General features: G+C 34.1%; 1 protein-coding gene and 1 long non-coding RNA gene across 2 annotated transcripts in view; one reads left to right on the forward strand and one right to left on the reverse strand.

The window, feature by feature from the left end:
- LOC144318384 (uncharacterized) overlaps window positions 1–26826 on the forward strand; it is a 39615-nt gene that overhangs the window by 12273 nt on the left and 516 nt on the right. The window lies entirely within an intron of this gene.
- The window catches only part of SELENOF (selenoprotein F), a 41630-nt gene that overhangs the window by 6044 nt on the left and 8760 nt on the right, over window positions 1–26826 (reverse strand). Inside the window, exon 3 of the mRNA XM_077905316.1 lies at window positions 8761–8824. Within this exon, the coding sequence (XP_077761442.1) occupies window positions 8761–8824 (64 nt within the window). The remainder of the gene's footprint in view (window positions 1–8760; window positions 8825–26826) is intronic.

Raw genomic sequence — 26826 nt, forward strand, 5'->3', positions numbered from 1 at the left:
TAATGACATTTTATAAGCTGCGAATTAATCTTTTAACAGATACTTGGGGGGCTTTTATGTACACAAGGCACTAAGACAGGGTATACAAGAGTATAAAACTTGCAAGAAGACTTCACAGTAACTTATTTTCTACTATTTTAAAATTAGCTCAATAACATCAGTTTGAAGATTCCTAAAGAAATCCAGTCATTGCATTTCCAGAAAATGTTCAAATATACAGAAGATTAGAAAACACAGGGAATGTTTCAACTTTTCACTGGATTCTTATCACCATGTCATTTACACAGCAACGCTGGAGAGGAGCTTATTTTTGCTATACATATTACTCAAACTTGTAGAACTCTTATATTTCAGACTCTTCAGAGTTAACTAAAAACAATACTAAAATCTATCCTCCTAGTTCCAAAAAGAGGATAAAATTGGAGATGGGATAATAGAAAGGATAGGTAGGTCTTGAAGTTAAAGAAAAATGTTTGAATTTATTTCCAGAATAAACAAGTGAAAATACAAATGAAAAAAGACAATATACTTGGCTAAATGTAATAATATACCTTTGATCACATCAGTAGTCATAAAAGGTGCTCTACATTTTAAGATTTGATTATAAGGGCTTATAACAAGTATGGTTAAGACTTGTGAACTATCACATAAAATTATAAGACGACAATTAGATGGTTTCCTGTTGATAAAAATAACCATCTGAATCAAAATATAGTCTAAATAAAAATGTCATATCATACCCAGAAACAACAATACACTAGAACTGAATTCTCAACTATGCTCAAGAAAGCTTCTGGGTACCTAGGAGAGTACACCCAAAATAAAAATTTACTATTGTATACAAACCATTTGGAGTGTAGAATTAGGAGTCATTTGGGTCTTCTCAACAAGACCATTTAAAAGCACTTGGAAACATTCTGAGAAGAATAACTTAAAAACCTGAAAGAATCTAAGGAAACCAGAGGTACGATAATGAAGACAAGACAAACTAAAAACACGACTTAGTGCAGAATGATGAAGTCAGGAAAAAAATGTTTATAAGCTCACCAGGGATATATTAACCAATGTAAACACAGGCTTTTCACTTGATTTCCATTTGTCACAAATGGGGGAATTTGTGAATTCGATAAATTTTGTAAATCTACTCATCCATTCAATAAATATTTGAATTTTCCTCCTTTTTTAAAAAAGATTTTATTTACTCATGAGAGCAAAAGAGAGACAGAGAAAGAGAGGCAGAGAGAGAAGCAGGCTCCATGCAAGGAGCCCGATATGGGACTTGATCTTGGGACTCTAGGATCACGCCCTGGGCCGAAGGCAGATGCCCAACCACTGAGCCATGCAGATGTCCCTTGAATTCCTCTTAATACAAGGAGTGGTGTTTAGGTAGATTCTGGGTATACTGATGGAAATTTTTTTTTTTTTAAATTCTAGGCTTTAAGGAGTTCCTAGTTTGGTAGAGGCAAAAGACCAACAAAGCAAATAAATACATAATAATATTTTGTGGCAAGTGTGGAATATAAAGGTGAAAAATTCTGTCTAAAGGCCACAAACAAGAATGCTTGAACTAAATTTTGAATGAATAGCAGCATGCCACAAGAACTGGAAGGGGCATAAGTCAGGAGGAACATGAAATATGTGCAAAGCCTTAGAGGTCAGAGCTCCAAGAAATGCAGACAGTTGTGCATGTGAACTAGAGATGTGAACAAGAAATGAGAAAGCATGTTGTGATGGGTCTTGTATGGGAAGCTACTGAGTTTGATGTTTATACTGTACATGATGGGGAACTATATATATATATTCTAAAGATTTTATTTATTTATTAATGAGAGACACAGAGAGAGAGAGAATGAGAGAAAACGAGACACAGGCAGAAGGAGAAGCAGTCTCCATGCAGGGAGCCTGACATGGGACTCGATCCCAGGTCTCCAGGATCAGGCCCTGGGCTGAAGGCGGTGCTAAACTGCTGAGCCACCCGGGCTGCCCCGTGATGGGGAACTATAGAGGATTTTAAATAAGGGGCACAGAAACCAATGTGTCTACTGGCAAAAGTCTTTTTTTTTTTTTTTGGCAAGTCTTTTTTGGTAGTTGTATAGAGGATACAACAAAAGAAGGAAAAGGGAATAGAGATACCTCGACCATATAACAAGTAATCCTTCTGGAGAAAGATGCCAAAGGCTAGATTAAATTCACAGAGAAGGCCGAGGAAATAAGATGTGAAAGTTCTTCAGGAAAGGAAGAGATACCATTTGGTGCCTACTTGGGTATGAAGTGTTAAATAAAGGACAGTCATGATTCTTGTACTTTATGCTTTTGCTTGTTGATATTGCCATTTATGGAAACAGGAGAGAAGATGGTACACTTTTATAAGAGGAGTATTAATTCAGTTTTTGGAAAGGCCTCTCTACCAAAAATGTGGGGCACAACCAGGAGGATTATTAGAAATGCAGAATCTCAGGATTCACACCAAATTTACAGAATTTACAGTCTACATTTAAGAAGATCTTCAGATGATTCCTATGTACATAGGCTTAAGGTATCTACAAGATATACAAATGAAAACGTCCACTTGCAGTCAGAAATGTGATTTCTAACAGAAAGGTGTAACCTAAAGCTATAGATAGGAGTTATCAGGAAAATGCTGTAATTGGAACAGAGTGGGACACTGAGGAGAAAAGAAGAAAATATAAAGATAGACCCCAATTACACCTACCATTTGAAAGGTGAGTGGTAGATGAGATGCCAGGAAAGGCAGATGGAAAGCTTGTTAGATTTAGGAAAAACTAGGAGGTAACAAATTCACACAAGTAAAGGACGAGTTTCAAATGCTACAGTCAAGTAAGATTTAACAGTCAAGAGGTAAAATGGTAGAAAGAGATGTCAGAAAGTCACAGCTAGAAGAATGGCTGGCAGCAAATAAAATTTTGCAGAGTAGAAGTCAGGCTGTAGCTATAACTGATACACTAATTTGAATTGTTTTTACTTTTTAAAGATAAAGGAGTATAAAAATGCCTGATGGTTACCAATAGAAATTTATTACCTAAAGAGAGTGTAAGTTAAAAAACAATACCCACGATTTAATATCCTCAGTACTGAAATAGTGCTTGACACATTGTAAGCACTCAATGGCTTACTCTGTATTTGTTGGTGCCACACACATACTAAGTGATTTAGGTGTGTTATTTAATCCTCAAAACAAGCTCATGAGTTTTTACTGATTTAATACCATCTATTACCCATTTTATAAATGAGAAATTGTGGTAAAGCGAATACTAATGAACTACTTCTAGCAAAACTCCAATGTAGCTTCATAACCTTAGGTATCACTGGTATGAGAAATTGGTATGAGTAGTAAAAATCTGCTCAGTCCTACATTATTTTAAAACTTTTTTCTGCCTTCATAGGTATAGGATTCTTTTTTTCTTAAGGTTTGTTTGTTCGTTCGTTCGTTCATTCATTCATTCATTGAGAGAGAGCAGAGACACAGGCAGAAGGAGAAGCAGGCTCTATGCAGGGAGCCTGATGTGGGACTTGATCCCACATCTCGGGATCCCACCCTGAGCTGAAGGCAGCCGCTCAACCGCTGAGCCACCCAGGCGTCCTGGTATATGATTCTAATAAGGAAATGGCAATCTATGGCCTGAGGTCCATAGTCTAGACTGCTGTAGTAAGTACAGTTTTACTAGAACAAAGCCCATGTTCATTTAAAAATAGTCTATGGCTGCTTCTATACTACAAAAGTAGAGTTCAATAGTTGTAGCATCTATCTTTGTTGCCTGTAAAGTTAGAAATTTTTATTATCTAGCCTTTCACAGAAAAGTTTGCTTAGATCTACAAAATTAGGGAAGACCTTTTTTTTTGAAGATGCCCAACCATTGAGCCACCCAGGCATCCCCCCAAAAAGGGACTATCCAGAACTAGAACTCTGCCCAATGGTGGGAAAGCTGCTGGCACTCTCTCCAGGTTGGAGGAGCTGGGTGAGTGCCATGGTTTATGTTTTCCCTCTACCTTTAAAAATTGGATGGGAGGGTCCAGATACCCTAACCAGCCTGTTGCTTCAGTAAGTCCTGGGTCCCTAGCCCACACCAGCCCCAACCACCCCAAAAAAGCAGCTCCAGCACATTGCACATCAGGACACCCCTGGTCAGTGCTCACTATAGATCCAGTAGTTGTGCCAATGTGACACAAACACTGGCTTTCTAAGACGGCCCTGGCACAAAGCACACTGGGGCCTCCTGGCTCTCACCTGGTTCAGCTTTATTTTTTTATTTTTTAAAGATTTCATTTATTTATTCATGAGTGCGCGCGCGCGCGAGAGAGTGAGAGAGAGAAGAGAGAGGCAGAGACACAGGCAGAGGGAGAAGCAGGCTCCATGCAGGGAGCCCGATGTCCCCAGGTCCCCAGGATCACGCCCTGAGCCGAAGGCAGACGCTGAACCTCTGAACCATCCAGGTGTCCCTGGTTCAGCTTTATAAGACATGCTTCTAAACAACCAATGGGTCAACGAAGAAATCGAGGAATTTAAAAAAAAAAAAAAAAAAAAAAACCATGAAGACAAATGAAAATGAAAACTGACCTGTAAACAAAACAAGAAAAGTTTCAATATAACCTTACACTTAAACTAGAAAAATAACAAACAAAACCCAAGGTTAGTAGAAGAATAAATATTAGAGCAAGAGTAAATAGAGACTAAAAATACAGTATAAAAGATCAATGAAACTGAGTTGGATCTTTGAAAAAAATAATCAAAATTCATAAGCCTTTAGCTACACGTATCAAGAAAAAGAGGACTCCAAATCAGAAATAAGAGTAGAAGTAACAACCAAAACCACAGAAAACCGAAGTATTTTAGGAGACTACTATGAAAAACATACGTCAACAAACTGGACAACCTGCAAGAAATGGATAATGTCCTAGAAACACACAAAACTGAATCAGGAAATAAAACAGAAAACCTGAACAGAATAACTCCTAAAGGAATTGATCTAGTAATCAAAAAACTTCAACAAACAAGATTGACAGCAGATGGATTCTACCAAGTATTTCGAGATTTCATAACTATTCTCAAACTATTCCAAAAAAGAGAAGAAAAGCTTACGAATACATTCCACTAGGCCAGTGTTACCCTAATACCACAAAAAGGAAATTATAGGTATCTCTGATTAACATTGATGCAAAAATCCTCAACATATTATTCAATCAACAATAAAGGAATCATTGACCACAGTCAATGGCATTTATTCTAGTGACGCAAAGAAGGTTCAATAGTTGCACATCATTCACTTTGACATACTACATTACTGAGAGAAAGGATAAAAACCAAATGATCAGCTCAACAGATATAGAAAAAACTCTCAACAGGGATTCTTGGGTGGCTCAGCGGTTGGGCGTTTGCCTTTGGCTCAGGACGTAATCCCGGAGTTCCGGGATTGATTTCCACATCGGGCTACTATTGGAGCCTGCTTCTCCTCCCTCTGCCTATGTCTCTGCTTCTCTCTATGTCTGTCATGAATAAATAAATAAAATCTTAAAAAAGAAAATCAAAAATAAAAACCTCTCAACAAAATGGGTTTAGAGGGAACATAATACAAGCCAAAATTAAAAAACCCAAAGCCAACATCATACGCAACAGTAACACACTGAGAGCTTTTCCTCTAAGATCCCAAACAAGACAAGGATGTCCACTGCTGTCTTGACACTTTTATTCTGGAGGTCCTAGCTGCAGCAATCAAACAAGAAATAAAAGGCACAGAAACTGTTAAGAAGTAAAACTGCCAATTTATGCAGATGACATGATATGCTACTATTTGCAGATGACATACTTTATATAGAAAAACCTAAAGACTCCCCCAAAAAACTCTTAGAATTGATAAGTGATTTCAGTAAAATTTCAGGTTATAAAATTAATATACAGAAATTGGTTGTATTTTTAAACATTAACAGTGAAGTAGTAAAAAAGAAAGAAAATCCAAGCAGAAATAGACAATAAATACAGAGAACTGATGGTTGCCAAAAGGGGTGTGTTGGGGGGGGGGGCGGGATGAGTAAAATGGATGAATGGGAGTGGGAGTCATGGGTTTCCAGGAATGGGAAATAAGTGTGGAATACAAAATAGAATATTACTCAGCTATAGAAAAGAATGAGATCTTTCCATTTGTGACAACATGGATGGATCCAGAGCAATTAAGCTAAGTGAAATAGGCCAGATGAAGACAAGTACTATGTGAGTTAGTTTGAACAAATGTGGAATCTGAAAGAAAGTGAAATAACCAAAAAACAGATTCTTAAATACATAGAACTGGTAGTTGGCACAGAGGAAGTAGATGGAAGTGTTGGGTGATTAAGGAGATTAAGAGATACTACTTTAAAGTTATAAAATAAATATTAAATCAGATAAAAAATAATCATATTATAATAACATTGTAGGATGTCAGATGATCACACTTATTGGAGTTAGCATTGTGTAATATAAAGAATTATCAAACCAAGTATGTTGTACACATGAAACACTATGTCAATTATACTTCAATTATTAAAAATGTTAAGGATTAAAAGAAAAGCATTCATGCTGCCCTTTCTACTTACACAACCAAAACATGGAAATTAGAAGAATCTTTGGAGTTGGATCTATTACTGGCTTTGGAATATAATCTGAGACTTTTTATTCCCCCACCAACACTGAGTGGTTTAAGTTCAATAAAATGTCTCAAAATTTGGTTCTCCTTTCTGGAATAACTTAACATTAATTTACTTCTCTCTTTTATGACATAGGTATTTTAAATTAAGTGAATTTTAAAGATTATAATTATTATTTTTTTATTTTTAAAGATCATAATTATTAAGATAAAATATAATGAAAGTTATGATAATCCAGAGCCTACTGGATGTTGATGACAAAGACCATACTGCAATGAGGACATGAAGATTAGCTTGGCATCTGTAATTATTTTTAGTTTTTTTTTTTTTTTTTTTTAAGAATTTTATTCATGAGAGACACAGAGAAAGACAGAGCCACACAGAGAGATGGGCAGAGACAGAGGCAGGGGGAGAAGCAGGGTTTATGTAGGGAGCCCGATGTGGGACTCGATCCCCGGACCATGGGATCACAACTTGAGCCAAAGGCAGATGCCCCACCGCTGAGCCACCCAGGTGTCCTGGTATATGTAATTATTGTAAAAAGTGACAACTGTCCTTCATGCACTATTCCACAGTATCTTTAAGATAATGAGTCTAAAAGTGGGAATATAAAAATGGCTATACTTAAAATACACCAGTTTCTTATGGACTCAGAAAACACTGGCATTATACATAATTATACTGAATATAGTTATGCATTACAGAAATAATTATTTTCACTCAAAAAACCCTATTATTTATATGTAGAATTAAAATCCAATTGTTTTCAAAAAGAAAAAAACAGTATAACTACATGTACCCAAAGTATGATATTTAACTATGCCTATGAAATATATATAATTAAGTTCCACTACAAGGACTGATAAACTCCACTCAAGTTTTCTGAAGACTGAACTTCCAACTGTAGAAATTACCAAAGACATAATAAAATCTGGTATCATGAATAAGGTTAATTGTGGTATCAAAGCTACTCTTAACATCATGAAAATCAAAGTCACAAAAAATTATTAAAATAAGTCAGTAAATATGAACAATATAATTGAAAACAATTTCTAGGAATAAGAGTGATCAAACTATCATTGAGAGACTGGATATAAAAACCAAAAGCAACTATGGTACAATTTAGAGTGTGGTGAAGAAGGAAAAAAAAAATTCAGCACAAGGAACTAGATATATTCTGTACTATATCAGAATGTGTTTATTCTGACAAAGAATGTATTTTGTATTTAATTAGATGTGTATCTGCTTTGGGCTACATATAAAATGTCCCCAAGCCAAGGTATTATTCTAATACATTTGTGCCAAAAAGAACAATATATTATTATAAATAATTCTAGGTCAGCAATAAAGGGCATGTGTGAATAAAGGTAATTTTATAAGATACTAAATCCAAAAAATTCTCTGCCATTAAGTAAACAAGGTGAGAAACCATGAGGAAATCAGTAGTAAAAATAAGGTATATAAATAGAGTACTTACATATTTCAGGGAAAAAAAAAACCCAAACATTACCTTTATACAATTTCAGCTTTACAAAACTGATTTTCAAATGACATGCCAGGACAGAATAGAAAAGTCTTAGTCCAAGTCTTCTGGAGATGCAAAGCTCCATTACTATTTGATATCAACCAAAAGAATATATTTGTACAATTATTCTTTCATATATTTATCCTTAAAATTTCCTGTGACAACTTACATGGATGACTGCTTCTCCTCTGCACTTCAAGTTCTATGGTAATTAATTATCTCTTGACAATTAGTCATTTTGTATATAGGTCTTATCTCACTCCAATTGTTCCTTATGAGGTTTTTATATGAATCAAGATACATTTAAGATAGAATGGTATATTAAAGAGATTACACTTATATCTGGTAAAACAAAGGCTCTCCTAAGGAAATAACCACTTCATCATGTGATGTATCAGGTATTATGCCTGCTGCAAGTAACCTTGTATTCAACAATTACTATAAAACTCTACCTCCATGAAAATAAATGTGGAAAAATACATTGAGAAAGTTATAATCCTAAAAATTCTTATTCTTGGGAATATTTAATGAAATTATTCTTGTAAAATGTTCATTTTAAGTTATTACAGTGAGAGTTTACTGGAGATGATTTTACATACCTTGGACTTGAGGGAACCTCCCCAATTTTCATCCACAAACTTCAAGAATAGCACCTGCATAAAGCTGCAAAAGGAAAAAAACAAGAATCTAAAAAACTGGTATAATCTTTATTTTTAAGATTTCATTTATTTTGGAAACAGAGAGACAGCACAAGCGGGAGTGGGAGGGAAAATGAGAATCTTTCAAGCAGACTCTGCACTGAGCATGGAGCCTGATGTGGGGATCGATCTCGTGACCCTGAGATCATGACCTGAGCTGAAATCAAGAGTTGGAAGCTTAATCAACTGAGCCACCCAGATGCTCCCTGTTATAATTTTTAAAATATAGTTATTTCACAGCATAACTATTAAACATAGAGTCTAATGTTAGGAGTTGGAGAGAACTATGTAGTTCTAGGCCGACTGAAGAGGAGATAGAGGCCCAAGGATATTAAATGATTGAGGAATTTAAGCCCTACTTGGAAAAAGACTGAAGGAGATGTGTTGAATTGACCATGATTTGAACTGGTAGAGTTTTAGAATGCTAGACTGAAGATAGGTTTGTATTCATCTATCCAACATAGATACTTAAGGAGAATTCTTCCTGGTTGCTGTTAAAATTAAGCAGTCACGGTTTTAAAACAAAACCCCAACACCTTTAAAAAGTAATTATAATATACAGTACGTAAAGATACTAGAAAACCAGTAAAATCTCATTAGAAAGAATTTTTGTTAAAGATTTATTTAGAGAGAAAGAGCAAGAATGCATGTGCACCCTCAGAGGGAAGGGAGAGAGGGACCCTAGATGGGGCTCTATTTTATGAACCATGAGATCAATACCTGAGCCAAACCAAGCATGGATGCTTAACTGATTGAGCCACCTAGATGCCCCTCGTTAGAAAGAATTTAAATGCAAATACTTTCCTTTAATGAAATTCACTTGAAATGAATTAAATGATAAATATTGCTTTTCTAGCTATTTAGAACCTACACAATCTCTTTCAGAGTAAAAGCTCATTATAAAAAACTCCATTGCAAATATTTTACTGCAATGAATTCAGCTGAAATGGATTCGATGGTAAACATCACTTGTTTTCAGCTGTAGAGCCTGCCCATTCTTTTTGCAGTAACATGGGGATCCTAAGGCTCTAAGAAATGGCAGGCAATTCTAAGAACATACTGTATCCATTTTATTTCTTGTTAGCTTTTACACTTTTTTTATTGTAGGTCCAAAAGCTAAAGATGGATTTTACTTTTTAAGTTCTAAAATAGCATAAATATCAATGCACTATGTACTATGATTATTTTAAACATTTTGGAAATATAAAAAAGCAGAGTAGAAATTCGAAATTTACTTTATCCAAGAGATAATGAATTTTTAAAAAACATTTTGGAGATCCTGAGCTAGATCAATAGTTGTGAAAATTTTGAGGGTCACAGGTACTTTTGAGAATCTGATGAATTTTTGCTTTGAGACTATTCATGGACTCTCTGAAACCACTGATGGATTTCAGATGAAGAGCTCTGATATCTCCAAAGATTTTCTGCAGCATTAATAATTTGATATTAGGTTAATCTGATTTTATGCAGTAAGTTACTTCTGAAGATTTAGTCAATCTTGTTAGACAAGCTTCCAGAATATCTTTAAAAATATCAGGCCATATTACCAATGAGGTCACAAAAAGATGTTCACCATCACTAATCATTAGGGAAATGCAAATCAAAACCACAATGAACTACCATTCCACACTAGATAGGATGCCTGTTATTAAAAACAACACAAATGCAGCAAAGTGGTGGTGGGGATGTGGAAAGATTAGAACTCTTGGGCACTGCTGTTGATAATGTAAAATGGACAGCCACTAGGGAAAATAAAATGGTGGTTCCTTAAAAAATTAAAAATAGAATTATATGATTCAGCAATTTCCACTTCTAGCCAGAAGTTAGAAGCAACCCAAATGTCTATTGACAGAAGGACAAACATTATATGGTCTCATTCATTTGGGGAATATAAAAAAATAGTGAAAGGGAATAAAGGGGAAAGGAGAAAAAAGGAGTGGGAAATATCAGAAAGGGAGACAGAACATGAAAGACTCTGGGAAACGAACTAGGGGTGGTGGAAGGTGAGGTGGGCGAGGGGTGGGGGGTGACTGGGTGACGGGCCCTGAGGTGGGCACTTGATGGGATGAGCTGGGTGTTATTCTATATGTTGGCAAATTGAACACCAATAAAAAATAAATTTATAAAAAAAATCCTAAAAATGTATTCTTTAATAAATAGGCAGCTCAGATGGGACAATCAAAACTTTTGTTGATTTCCTACCCAGTTCAGGTACTTTCTGCAGAATTTTGTTCCTACAATGTACTATAAGTATTATGTAACTTAACAGTGGAAAGGAAATGTCTTATTTATCATAACTACCCTAGAAGTAGACAAAGCTTCTCAATGTATGTTTGCTGAATGGAGAGAATTATTCATTTAACAGAATTAAATACCTCTTTTTTCATTACATAACTTTAAAACTATTTCAAGTTCCTTTGACATACTTGTAGAGTACATTGTGCTTAATTTCAGTCTAGGGTAAAGAAAAAGAAAATTTATTGCAGAGCTGCCTAAGAGTATTAATATCAAATTCTCAAAGCATTAATTTGAGTTACTAGTTGGCATTTTACTTACGAGTTTGTGGTGTTCATAGAAAAACACTGGTTATTCCTCGTAAATAATTTACAAATTATGATAAATTTTTGGTGACTTATACTGATAAGCATCTTTGGCATCACACAAATTCACATAAGAAAGAAAATATGTGCTATTTTTAATAGGAATTCTCTAGGGTATAAAGTATGAAAGAGTTAAAAAATGTTACACTTGTAATTCCTTGACTCTTTCCCTTAGCATTTGGTCTTTTTAAAGTAACATCACTGCCATAGAAAAAATGCTGACCTTCAACATTTGCAGAAAACTACTCAATGGAAAAGAAATAAAAAAACTATGTAACTTTTATACAGCAAGCTTATTATTATTTTTTAATACCAAATTGGTAGGCCTCTTTTTTGTATGCCTCACAGGAGCTCATTTGTATAGACAATCTAACTCCAGGCACTAGTAGGACCTTATTCCATTATATTATACTAACCCAAATAATTTAAATGGAAACACATAGACATATTTAGAAAAATATACAAATGATATGAAAAATGGCATTCTTTTCCCCCTTAGGAGTCCATACCAATTTCCACATAAGTTATGATTAATAGATTTTCCTAAACTTTCTAAACCATCCTCCTGGTAGAAAGCAAAAATATCTAACTGCTTCAGCTCATAACTGATTTGCCTTATTAGTAAACAATGACTTCTGAATTCCTTAATTTCCACCTCATTTAAAAATAAGCGGTTTTTATAATTGAAGTATAATTAACAGTATTATATTCGTTTCAGGTGTACAACATAGTGGTTCATTGATTCTACACATTCAGTGCTCAAGATAAGTGTACTGTTACTCCCCTTTATCTATTTTAGCCATTCCCTTTATCTATTTCAGCCAACAAACACCAGTTTGTTCTCTGTATTTGAGCCTGTTTGTCTTTTTTCTTTGTTCATTCATTTTCTTTCTTAAATTCTACAGGAGTGAAATAATATGGCATTTATCTTTAACTTATTTCACTTAGCATTATATCCTCCAGATCTATCAATATTGTAGTAAACGGCAAGATTTCTTTTTTTATGGTTGAGTAATATTCCACTTTGGGTGTATGCATATACATATACATCTTTACCCATTCACCTAACAATGGACACTGGGGTTGCTTCCATATCTGGTAATGCTGTAATAAATACAGGAGAGCATATGCCTCTTAGAGTTAGTGTTTTTATTTTCTTTGGGTAAATAGTAGTGATATCACTGGATCATATGGTAATTCTATTTTTAATTTTGGGGGAAACTCCATACTGTTTTCCACAGTGGCTACACCAATCTGCATTCCCATCAACAGAGCATGAGGGTTCTTTTCCTCCATATATCTGCCAACACTTGTTATTTCCAACAAGAAGATATAAAAATTATTAATATCTATGCACCCAACATAGAAGCACCTAAGTCCATAAAGCAATTCTTTTAAAAATATTTATTATTTATTTGAGAGAAAGAGAGAGAGAGACAGACAGACAGCATGACCGGCAGACTTTCCACTGAGCAGGGATTCCAATGTAGGACTCAGTCCCAGGACCCTGGGTATCATGACCTGAGCCAAAGGCAGACACTTAACTGAGTCACCCAGATGTCCCTAAAAAAGCAATTATTAGCAGACATAAAGGAAGAAACTGACAGTAATACAATTATAGTAGGGAACTTTAACACCCCACTTATATCAATGTATACATTAGCCAGGTAGAAACTCAACAAGGGGGCAGCCCGGGTGGGTGGCTCAGCAGTGTAGCGCCACCTTCAGTCCAGGGTGTGATCCTGGAGACCCGGGATGGAGTCCCATGTTGGGTTCCCAGCATGGAACCTGCTTCTCACTCTACCTGTGTCTCTGCCTCGCTCTCTCTCTCTGTGCCTCTCATGAATAAATAAATAAAATCTTAAAAAAAAAAAAAAAAAGTTAACAAGGAAACAGTAGCTATGAATGACACATTAGACCACATGGGCCTAATAGATGTTTTCAGAACATTCCATGCAAACATAGAGGAATATACATTCTATTTTTTTTAATTTAGAAATTTTATTTTTTTTGAGAGAGCATGAAGGGGAGGGGCAGAGGGAGAATAAGAGACAAAATTTCAAGCAGATTCTGTGCCAGGTGCTGAACCCAATGTGGGACTGATTCCCATGACCTTGAGGTCACTACCTGAGCCAAAATCAAAGTCAGATGCTTAACTGACTAAGCCACCCAGGAGCTACACATTCTTTTCAAGTGCGGATGGAACATCCTCCAGAAACGATCACATGTTAAGCCACAAGCAAGTCCAAATAAATTAAAAAAGACTGATATATCATGCATCTTTTCTGACCAAAATGGGATGAAAATCACTCAAGAAAAAATGTGGAAAGAACACAAATACATGGAGGCTAAATAACATGCTACTAAACAAAGAATGGGTCTACTAAGAAATCAAAGACTATATCAAAAGATAAATGGAGGCAAGTGAAAATGAAAACACAATGATCCAAAATTTTGGGGATATGGCAAAAAATGTTATAAGAGGGAAGAACACAACAATATAGGCCTACCTCAAGAAACAAGAAAAATCTCAAACAACTTAACCTTAAACCTAAAGGAGATAGAAAAATAAGAAATAAAGCCCAAAGACAGTAACAGGAAAGAAATAATACAGACTGGATCAGAAATAAATACATGGAGGGCAGCCCCGGTGGCTCAGTGGTTTAGCGCTGCCTTCAGCCTGGGGTGTGATCCTGGAGACCCGGGATCAAGTCCCACGTTGGGTTCCCTGCATGAAGCCTACTTCTCTCTCTCTCTCTTTGCCATGAATAAATAAAATCTTAAAAAAAAAAAAAAAGAAATAAATACATGGAGATTAAAAACCCAATAGAACAGACCACTGAAATCAGGAGCTGGTTCTTTGAAAAGATAAAATTGGTAAATCTTTAGCCAGACTCATAAAAAAAAATAAAAAATAAAAAAAAAAAAGACTCAAAATCAGAAGAGCAGGAGAAATAACAAGAGATTATTATGAAAAATGATAAAATAAATTGGACAATCTAGAGGAATAAATTTCTAGAAATATAGAACTGAATCAGTAAGAGACAGAAAATTTGAACAGACCAATTACTAGCAATGAAACTGAATCCATATTCAAAAAACTTCTAAGAAACAAGGCCAGGACCAGATGGCTTTACAGATGAATTCTACCAAACATTTAAAAAATTAATAACTATTCCTCTAGAAATAATCCAAAAAACCGAAGAGGGAGACCTTCCAAATTCACTCAATGACACTAGCATTACCCTGATACCAAAACCAGATAAAGACACTACTGAAAAAGAAAACTACAGACCAGTATCTCTGATGGCCATACATGCAAAAATCCTCAAGATATTAGCAAACTGAATTCAACAGTACATTAAAAAAAATTATTCACCATGATCAAGAGGGATGTATTCCAGGAATACAAGGGTGATTGGATATTCACAAATAAATCAATGTGACCCACCACATTCACAAAATGATGGATAAAAACCGTATGATCATCTCAATATGCAAAAATAGCATAACAAAAATAGTATAACATCCATTCATGATAAAAACTCTAAGATGTAGATTTAGAGGAAACATACCTTAGGCCATGTATAATAATTTTTTCCCTCTTATACGAACCTGTCCAACCCCTTGTTTTAAAATCTTAGTTTGGGCTTATAATGAAGTTTTCATATACAGCAAACAGCCAAAAGCGGAATTTTATGGTGATAATTTTGCTGTAATTAAAGTAAAACTATGTGGCTATAAAATGGTTCGATTAACAGGTAAGACAAAAAAAAAAAAAGTGCAGTTTCTCACCAGGTAACGGGGATTACAAAAGAAGTTAATTTTTAAACACTGAACTAACACTTTTGAGTTAGCAAATTTTCTGAATTTGAGAGAAGGCATTGCATTTGTTAACTTTTACTGCCATCATATCACCACCACAAATCTATAAACTTGCTTAATGTCAGAGCAATTAAATCAGGATACTTGGGGATAAGATCCAGGTATGAATACTTTAATTACTATTATTACTTTTAAAGTGGGTTAGCTTTAAAAGTGATTGTAATGAACAGCCAAGGATGAGAATCACTGCGTTGGACTACACTCAAGTATTAATAATGCAAAAATTGCAATAAAAACAGTAAGCTTTTGCTCAAAAGACTAACCAATTCATACTGTTTTCTTCCCTTATGAAACATTGCTTATAGGCATACATTCTTATTTTCGAAATCCTCTTTTAAAGGCAAAACTTTAGTATTATTAAAATTCAGTAGCACTATCAGAAGAAACTTTCAATATGAAGTAGCAATATGAAGAAAATGCTCTAATGTTATGCAAACCAAAGGAAAAATTTTAACTGAATAGAATTCAGATATGGGGAGTAACTATTTTATAGGCCTACTGAAGGCTTGCTCTTAAATGTAGGAATTTTAAAATAAGGAAGTATGGCTATAACATAATGAAAGTAGAGATATTACTGAGAGCTCTTAAATAAAAATGATCATGATGTACACAAATATATAAGTGAGCCATTCTTCCAAACATTAATTGCATCCAGTGTAATTTCTTAAAACTGACTTTATTCCTTTTATATAGTAGAAAAATACATGATGCTGAAACAATTTTTAGCAAAATTTCGCTAGTTAATTCTCAGGGAAAATGTTTTCAACCAAGACTATGTTTAGCGATCTGCTGACGTCTTAAATTTTAATTCATTATTCATCATCAAATCATTCCCATGTTTTTTGGTATTTCTAAAAGTGCATAGAGTGCCAGAAGCAACAAGCTACAATTACACATGGACATTAGGGTACTACATTTTCTGAGATCTAGTAGTAAAGCTTTTGTCAAGATTTCACTTCAAGTGAAGCAGCAGACGTATAAAGCAACTGGTTTATATGCTGACACTTCCATACACTTGGACTAATGGCATTCTTGCAAAGGAACAATGAATGACTATGGGGGATTATGGGAATAAGTTCAGTTTTTACAATTTTAGCAAATGAAGTTGGTAAATATAATTCTCTAATATTATATCCCTAAGATTACACTATTTTTAGGTGTTTTCTAATGAACTCTGAAAATACAAAGCAACGACTATGTCTAAGGAAGCTAAGTTTAAAGCTTATTCTACTACACTATGAAAGTACTATTCATTTTTATATATTTGGTACCTGCCTTGAGATTGAGAAAGCTACCAAATAAGCAAGGTAACATCTACTTTAAGTTTTAAGAAAGTAGGAATACACTAGGAGACTCTTAAGATAAAATCACTGCTCCATTAAGACGCTCAACGAAAATTATTAAAAATACAACAAAATGAAACAAAAAAACCAAGAAACAAAATGTTTCTTTGACATCACCACATTCTAAATTAGACCATTCCAACTATGAAATCCGAGGGAAAACAGAAAAAAGGTTTCTTTCATTATTGTGATGAATAACAGAATTTGTGTGTATGTACTTAAAAAGAATTTCATAACCATGAGTTAGGACTGTAATGATTAGACTTTCACCTGAAAAGAAATATACTTAAAGATACAACCCCCTCCTCATTTATATTTTATTTACGGTATGAATAACCCAGGGTCATCATCTGGGAACAATGCATTCAATTCGAGTGATATCTAGACTGTCAGCTTGAATATCTTAGTAGTTTTAAAATAAAACCAACTAGCCCATTGGTAATAAGTATAAGTGTTTTTAGAAAATGGCAAACTATTTAGTATATTAGTACTCAATAAATAAAAATCCAATGTCTTTTTACTCCTAAATGTTTGAAAACTACAACCTATTTTCCTCTTAATTTGAAAAATTGAGATCCAGACAAAATATGGCTCAACACCCAAACATTCAATAGCCTCAAAAATAGAAAAGGGTGCTATTACATGGCAGCAAAAGCTGCCTTTCAATTCAGTTGTGTTAGCGTTATTACCACGCCAAAATTGAAGATCATTATTTGTCCCACAATGGGTAATTATGATCATCTTTAAGAAAGGTTGCAAATGTCTGAAATAAAAAAAAAATCAGCCAGCACAAATTATATTATGGTTGTTCTCTATTGAAACTAAAGAAGGTAATCACCTAATATATACTAAGATACAAAAAGAAAGCTATAATCAAAAGCTTCAATATCTTACACATTAAGGTGGCAAGAGGAAAGCAGAACAAAAGACACTAGAGGCTGTTCCACACATTTTCATTTTTTGCCCACTTTTTGACAAGCACACTGTCAATTTTAGAATTCGTTATGGTACCCAGATAAGCTATGGTGTTTTAAATTAAAACTTTCAACACTTATTTCTTCAAAAGGAAACTGAAAAGGCAGTCTGTACCTGAAGGGTAAGCTTCTATGAAAACTCATTCTCTTTACTGCTGCTCCACCCATCTTCCACCATTGCCTTACTGGGCTACCCTACCTTGTAACTAGCTAGTCTACTGTAGCCTTCTTTCCTTGAGGCTACCAGTTTCTCAAGCTTCTTTACTCATCCCTTCCCCTTTCCAATACAGTAAATCTATAAATCCTGAAGGTTTTATTACCTACATCTGTTTCAGATCTGTCCTTTCTCTGTTTTTACTACGAATATGTTGGCTTAAGCCCTTTTATCTTGCCTCTAGAAAACAGCAATAAGTTATTTTTTCAGCAACAGTAGTCCCCTCTGTTGTATCAACTATCCTTCACACCAACAATAAAATTCATTGAAATACAAATTTGATGCTAGTTCATTGTTTATAATCTATTAATTTTGTCCCCTGCCTATAGGATGGTCCAAAGTTCTTATCAAGGCACACAGGCACTACCATCCTATGTCACATGGCTATCTTTTTCACAACTTTGCCTTTTCATTAACTTTTCCTTCTGCCAGAGATGATTTTCTCCTAATTATTTTCCAAGTTAGCAGCAACAGTAACTTTTACATAAGTGGTGGTATTTACCCCATCTGTCAAAAGGTTGTACGACTCTTTTGTGTGCTTTCAGAGCACTTGAGTGTGTGTGTATATATATATTTAAAATATATATACATTTAAAATATTTTATTTAATCATGAGAGACAGAAGAGGCAGAGATACAGGCAGAGAGAGAGGCAGGCTTCATGCAGGGAGCCCGACGTGGTACTAGATCCTGGGTCTCCAGGACCACACCCTGGGCCTAAGGCAGGCGCTATACCACTGAGCCACTCAGGATGCCCCCTGAGTATATTTTGTTAACAGCACATTTCTCACTGGATTCTTTAAAGAAACCAATTCTATTTGGAAATAATAAAGAAACTGTACAAAAAGGTATAAAATAAGAAGTAAAAAAAGTTCCTTTGCCTCCCACCTGCCACTCAACTTTTTAACTTTTTTTAGTTCTTCCGTTGGTCACTTCCATAATGATTAAATGTGGTTATAGCTATAGTTCTGAATACATCAACTTTAAGAGATTTGTCGATTCTGTCCTCTTTTCAACTTTTATTTTATTTCTAATTCTTTTAGTGGTCATCTCCAAAGCACTGGATATTATGTTTTAGCCTAATAAAATATCTTGCCAACTGGATTCTATTTCCATGTCTATTTCTTCTACTTGACTCCTTGGGGACAATGACCATTTATTTTGACATTCTCAAAGCCTATATCAAGAAGAAATACTTAGTGTATAAATAAAGTCTATTTTGACTCTGAGGTTGGTATGTCTAGGAAATCAGTTGTAAAGCAGCAGGGACATAGACTATGAATTACTTTAAGGGTTTAAATATTATAATCTGCAAATGTGATAAAATGTTTTAACACGCTTAGATAGAATCTTGATTCTATTTTGTAAATACCTAAAAAAACCTTAACATTTTAAACTTAAAGATACAGGAAATGCCATAATTAGAAAATGTTAAAAAACTAAGTATTTTTAGTTCAATAATGACACAATATATTTTAAGATTTTTGCTACATAAATATAATACATATATTTATAACCATTTACTAGCTGAATGACTTTAGGTAAAATCTATATGCCTTAGACTCAAGGCAGTCTATGCCTTAGACTTTATATTAATTTATATAAAGGACTTGGAACGGTGCCTTCATATAATAACAAATGGTAGCGGCTATTATCAAGTAAATATTTGTGTTGCTATGCAGGAGTCTTGATTCTTTCACTGAATTAGAACTGTTGCCAAACATTATTCACGTCTTTAAAAAAAGCTCCTTTGTGAATGTTTTAATATTATAATTAGAGTAATCTGTTAAGACTTACATTTTTGTTTCCTTTGAAGAAATCAGTTCGTGTATTGATGCTAGAGACACTACAAAAGCTATTTTAAGCAACTGTGAAATTTCTTTAGTGACTACAATTTCACGCACAGTTAGCTTAACCTCCAATTCATCCTTCTATGTTTTACAAGCCAGTAGCATCTCTACCAGTAGTAGATAGGCTAAAGCTTAACAGATGCCACTTTCTTGAATAACGCTGCTTCAGCTGACTTCTAAATTACTCTGATTTGGCTACAGATTTTCCATGTAAATTGAATAGAACTAAATGTTTTGATGTTCTTTTACCTGAATTATGAAATACTATGTGGCTTATTTAAAATGTTTGGGCCTTAAATAAGCCAAATTTGTTAATATAACCTCAAAAAAACCACCAAATAATGGGAGTCATTAAGATCTAAGGTAAACTGAAGAATAAAAATTTAATAATTTAAAATAAAAACTAGTGATGGAATTGTGTTAACTATAAATGCAAAAAGTACCTTCAAAAAGTCAGTCTGGTGTTTTATATTTAACTCATTAGTTTTCTTTCAGTACATCTGTTAAGTAGATATTACTATTCACATTTTCAAAATGAGAGCCAAAATAGAATAGAGGTTTAAAAACTTGGGGTTCTGGAGTCCTACAGACTTGAGAGGAAGCCAGGTTGTGGCAACTAATTGCTTGGGTAACTTTGGATAGATAACACCCTAGTTTCCTCTGTTAAATAAGAATAGTAGTATTACATTATAGAGTTTTTGTGAGAATTAAATAATGTAGGTAAGATACTGTAGCATATAACCAAGACACAATAAACACTCAAAGGTGAGTCAATGTAATTACTACAACAAAACTGAAGATTCCAGAGTAATTTGCTAACTCAAAGTCACGAAACTAGTAGCTAAGATAAAAATTCAACTCTTTCAAAAACTTTTATAAACAGAGAGAAGAGGACAAATTTCTAATAAACTATACTTATATTAATACTTCGTCTCTATGGTCTCTGGCTTGCTAGGAATGCATGTAAATGTGAAGGAAGAGTATTATATACATAGAAAATGGCCATGCTACTATATAAAGTGAGTCAATTAGCATTAGTCTAACTCCAATTAGGTAATGGGGTGGGAAATGGAAGAGACCTAAATATATTCTTAAAATTATTTTATGCAATACTTAGGTCCATTTATTTAAATATAGTGTAATACAATCATTCTCAAAGATAAATATTTTTTATTATCAGAGTAGTATATTTTTAAGTGAAAATAAAAGCCTTTTATAAACAACTTGAACTTTGGGCTATTTTCCAGAACCAGTTATGGTATAATTTAGGGACCTGCAGCCTTGGCTTCTACTTGTACTCTGTGAATGAGACCAAGATGTTCCAAAATTCAAACAAAAGAAACCTTTTCTAGATCTGTAGAGTTAAAAAAAAAAAAAAATCACTTTTAAGCTTTTCTCTTCCAAAATTTTCTTAAACCTTCGAAATCTGTTACCATGTATTAGAATAAAATGGTAAGCAGCAGAGGAATGTTAGTAGGAAAACAGATTGTAATTAGTCTGATAACTTGCTTTTTTTCACAAAGTGATCATTTTATATTACAAACAGAGTTTAATTTACTTTCTGTTATAATGTTATTTTGGGTTTCAAAGAAGTTTCGTAGCTTTAACCTGATGTGTCATCTGAAAATGTTTGAAAACTAGTAATATACTTTATTCTAAACTGACTTTAAAAAAAGAGTCTCATTCAATTTCTGGAATAGGATATATATATATATATATATATATATATATATATATAAAATTTTTTTTGAGAGAAAGCACGTGAGCAAGCACACATGCATGCCCACATGTGTGAGTAGAGAGTGGGGTGAGTAGGAAGGAGAGGGTGAGAGAGAATCTTAGGCACGCTCCATGCCCAGCACGAGCCCAAAGCAGGACTCCATCTCACGATCCTGAGATCATAACCTGAGCTGAAATCAAGAGTCAGATGCTTAACCAACTGAAGCACCCAGGTGCCCTTGTTTTGAAATTTTTTAGTAAAATCCTTTCTCTCCAAATGCAATTTTCATATGCATTTGAAAATGATCAGAATGGTACATATTTTTAAAATTCATTTTTGTGATATTTTTCTTATTAAAATATGCCAATCAGTAGGACTCAAAAATCTGAAATCTAGTTACGTCCAGCATAATTTATTTTGTTCCACATAAACATAGAAAAAGTAGTTGTGAATGGTCAAAGTTTTCAAACTACTAATTCATATAGCAACTTCTTGCAAGATACATCAATGAAGGGAAACAAAATCAAAAATGAATTATTGGGACTTAAGATAAAAAGCTTCTGCACAGCAAAAGAAACAGTCAACAAAACTAAAAGACAATCTACATAATGGGAGAAGATATTTGCAAATGACATATCAAATAAAGGGCTAGTATCCAAGATCTATAAAGAACTTATTAAACTCAACAGCAAAGAAACAAACAATCCAATCATGAAACTGTTCTTCTTGATTCAACTGATTCAGGAGCTTGAAAGTGGAGGAACAAAATTTTGTTCCAAATTTTTAACACTGGCAAGTGTATTAGTTCATGCTGTATCTCTTATCTATTTTTTTTATCCTACTTTGCCAACAATTATTATTCTATTCTCAGAGTCCCCTAAATTTTTTATTATTATTTTTTAAATCAACAAATCAGATAACTACCACCAGCCCCAACTATCTACCTAGAATTTATTACATGCCAGGGATTATTCTAAGCAGTATATATATATTAACTTGTTTAAGCGTCATAACTACTCTATGAGAGAGTAACTATCATTATCTCCAATTTATAAATAAGGAAACAGACACAGAGTGATCAAGTAATTTGTCAAGATTGTCAGCTAAATAGCAAAAAAAACTTTCTGAACCTAGTCTGATTCCAGAGCCTGTGCTCTTAATTACTCTCAATTCTCTCCTGATACAATCAAGACTGAATGAAGAGCAAATTAAGTTGAAATCATTTGCTTATTGGTTCAGATTTCTGACTAATTCAGCAAAGTCCATTTTTTTCTCAGAATGTACTCTGGTTTTGTTGCTAGCCAAACCTTCAGAATTGATAGCTCACAGATAAGATAGGTATTAATGTGAAAGAATAAGGAGTACTAAAAATCAGCTAAATAATTCGTAATTATTTAATTAAATAATAACTACAGAAAAATATTTCAAAAGCAAAAGGAAAACAGGGGGACTATAAGAATCTCGAATCTAGATCTTAAAGAGAACATGTACTAGGTTAAGGAAATAAGAACATACAATTAAGGAGAAATAGAAAAGTTCTATAATAACTATGTCCAGAAGAAGCTGAAATCATTAAGATATGAAAGCCTTAAATGAATGAGGAGATAGAAAAAAGCTCCAAGCTGTCTTAAGTTCAAGTTCACAGAACTAACTGGAAAGATGATAAAAAGATGAGAAAAATAGCCCATCTATTGAAACACTACATTTAATCTTATAAATCTTAGATGTTAAAAAAAATAAATCTTAGAAGTTAAAAAAATTCTTAACAAAAAGAAATATTTGATTTATGCTTATCTCCAGGAAAAATCCCAGGAAACTTTTAATCTGACAGTCATATACTGTTTGAAAAAGTATTAAAGTTAGCAGTCAGATTGCAATCACTCAAAATCTGTGTTAAAAAAATTAACATCTTTTTGGATATATTTGGGATGCCTGCAATATCCTTATAAATTACAAATGAGATACACATTTAGATGAATAATTAAAAACATTATTGATAACTGCCAACAAAGAGAAATCTTACTTATATTCAGTATATACAACTGAAATATATGAAAAAGGTCTTTCACAAGTGTCTGCAAAGTTCATGTATTTTTAACATATATACATATATATATTTAAATCACCTTTTTTATGTTTTTCAGTAGTTGATCATAGTTGATCAAGTTACTTCCTGGCCTTACAAACTTCCATGGCTCCCATTCCCTCAAGATAAAACATTCAGACCTCTTAGCATAACTTGTGAGACTCATGATGTCCTGGTTCCAGCTTGCCTGTCTGGATTCATCACTTGCCACCTTGCTCTCTGGGTCCCAGTCTCCTATATCCAGAGATGCCACTTTGATTTCCTTTTCTTCTGCCCACATGGGTACATTTTCTGTCAATTCTCAACTTAGATTTCACTTCCTCCAAGCTTTGTTCCCCTTTCTGCTAGCGTACCACACCTATCGCTCTGGGCTTACCGGCCTGCTTACTGGTCTATATCCCCACTACACTGTAAGCTCTTGAGGGCAGGTACTGCCCTTCAATTTTTTTTTTTTTTTTTTAAAGATTTGAGAGAAAGAGAGAGAGAGAATATCTCAATCTGGCCGTGCTGAGCACAGAGCCTGATGCAGGGCTCTACCTCATGACCCTGAGATCATGACCAAAGCTCAAATCAAGAGGCAGATGCTTAGCCACCCAAGCACTCCATGCCCTTCAATTTTTGAATCAACAATGTCTGGCTTGGTGCCTGGTATTACAGTAAATGTTTAATGGAAAAAAAAACAAAAAAACAAAGAAACACCTTTCCAACTTGTTCTTAGTAAAAACAGCCTCATTCAAGGACAAAAACTTATGAAATACTATATGCTCAAGGCTGGGGATTCAGAAATAAACTGTCCTAGACTTCAAAGAGCATAATTTATGGGAAGAGAAAGAAAAACAAAACAATAGATACAGTAGAATGAAGGTAAGTGCTTATCAAGGTATCCTCAATGCTTTGGGAATACAGAGGTATAGTTAATCTGGGAGTACTAGTGGTGGAGAGCTGAGGGAGTTGAAACTAGAAGCCTTCACAGAAGCATGGATACTTGAACTAAATCTCTGAAGACAGCTCAAGTAGAAGCTGTTTCGTCATGGGGGGCAGGTAACAGTTATCTATGGGATTGCTTATCTAATATCTGCTCTTTAGGGTTTCATCTGTCTGTACTCCAGTGCAATATTCCACATAGCTGCTGTGGTAGCCAATGGGTCTTACAGTATACATAAATTTTTAAAACATTCCTGTATATAAAGTACAATTTTTTCTTCGAAGAATTTACATTCACAATGATTTACACACATACACACATTCAGACATTTTTAATACTGAGTAAAATACATTTACTGAGTAAAAATACTCAGGATCTTTAAAATTTTTAATGTAAGGCACTAGTCTACATATTGCAGATTTTTACTTTTATCAAACTAAGACTAAATTAAACTATGATTTCAAAATTAAGCCTTAAGCTAGGGTGGAGATTAAAAAATGTATATAATGTTATATATGATCATGTACCAATAATGTAGAGAGCAGTACTGCACTGTACACATTAAATCAAGTATTACTTCTATACTTAATTGGCAGCTTGTCCAAAATGCCATACTTTTGTATGTCCAGTAACATTTCTAAATGTTTCTGCCATGTTTTAGTTCCACCATTCACCGGTTCTGTGCAACAGTGTGCTAGCAAATGCTTAATGAGAAGTATGCACATTGTAGAGATGAGGGACAAGGAGTAAAGAATAAACAATGGATACAGCATAAAAGTTTTATTACCATACAGGCTCACTTGTGCCTGCGATAATTGATAATTATTTCAGTTTGTAACCAGTTAGACCTATATTAACTGGTAGACTACTTGTCAATGGTTATTTTAAATGCTGAGAACCATCAAGATACTACACAGAGCTCAAGTGATAATTAAAACTGAATGGGAATATAATTTGAGAAGTGTGTGATTCAAGTCTGGTTTGAGCAAAAGTATAACATAAAAATGGTATGCCATGAAGGATTACTGAGGGTAGTTAAGTAAAAATAGCTTTTATATGCACCTGGTTTACAGTTTAGGAATATCTGATATAGGGACTCCTGGGTGGCTCAGTGGTTGAGTGTCTGCCTTCAGCTGCTCAGGATGTGACCCCAGAGTCCCGGGATCAAGATCTGCATCAGGCTCCCCTTGAGGAACCTGCTTCTCCCTCTGCCTATGTCTCTGCCTCTCTCTGTGTCTCTTATGAATTAAAAAAAAAAAAAAACTAAAAATAAGGAATATCTGATATCACTTAAATGACAGAACCTCTCAATTTACCCTAATTACATGACGTAGTATGTGATAAATACACCTTTATTCAATTCTTTTAAGTTTGGTGTCTCAGGAAATCATTGTTGACTAAGTAGTAGTATGGATCATAGAACAGTATTATGATTAGAAGATGACATACAGATTCCTTTGGCAATTTGTCTCATGTGAATATCTCATTAAAAAAAAACAAGAAAACAACAACAACAAAACCCTTAATCAAGGGAGGGGTCTTACTAAACTAGTTAAGTCCTACATCTTAAATCTATTTAAAATCAAGTTTTTAAACACTCTTTAGATATGACCTTATATGCAACGAAGACTAACTCATATGTATAGAAATCTTCTAAACATGAAAAACGTACCAATGGTATATGTGAATCCAAGAAAATGAAAAACACAGAAGACGTGGAAGCTATTTTTGGGACAGCTGGAATTTCAGGTTCACAATGGAGAAATCAAATATTAAATTATGGTTAAATATTAACATTTTAAAACATTTGCTTATTTTTCTTTTAGAATGATAAAATTATACTTGGTGTTAGAAATAAACCTTTACTACCCAGTAAGATAGAAAAACCTTTACTACCTAGTAAGATAGTTATGAAAAGCCTTATACACTATGACATTTCAAAACAGAATTCAGTATGTACAAGTGAAAGAACATGAAAAGGAAACATAACAGAGTTGCTAACTAACCCCCCCCCCCCCACACACACAATACAGGGAACTCACTAATTCAGTTTTATGTGGCATATATAAATGATCTTTTCAGGTCATGTCTCTATTTTAAAAAGTGTAGGGGCTTTCGTGAAAAGATTTAAAAATCGAACAAGTTTACTATTAATTTGAACAATGAGACAAAACATAGATTTTATTAGACAGAACTACCTATCCTTGGCTATTTTTAGGTGTTAAAGATGAGATTAAGTGTCTGTAAATATTATTAACAGACCATATTCTTTGTTAACCAGGTAAGTTATAGTTCACTGCCTACAATTCTGTGCCAGGTGGTAGGTGCTATACTTTCATCTCAAATTTCATTTTAAGACTGAGTTCTTATT

This window comes from Canis aureus, chromosome 8 (genome assembly GCF_053574225.1).
Source record: "Canis aureus isolate CA01 chromosome 8, VMU_Caureus_v.1.0, whole genome shotgun sequence".
NCBI classification, from domain to species: Eukaryota; Metazoa; Chordata; class Mammalia; order Carnivora; family Canidae; genus Canis; species Canis aureus.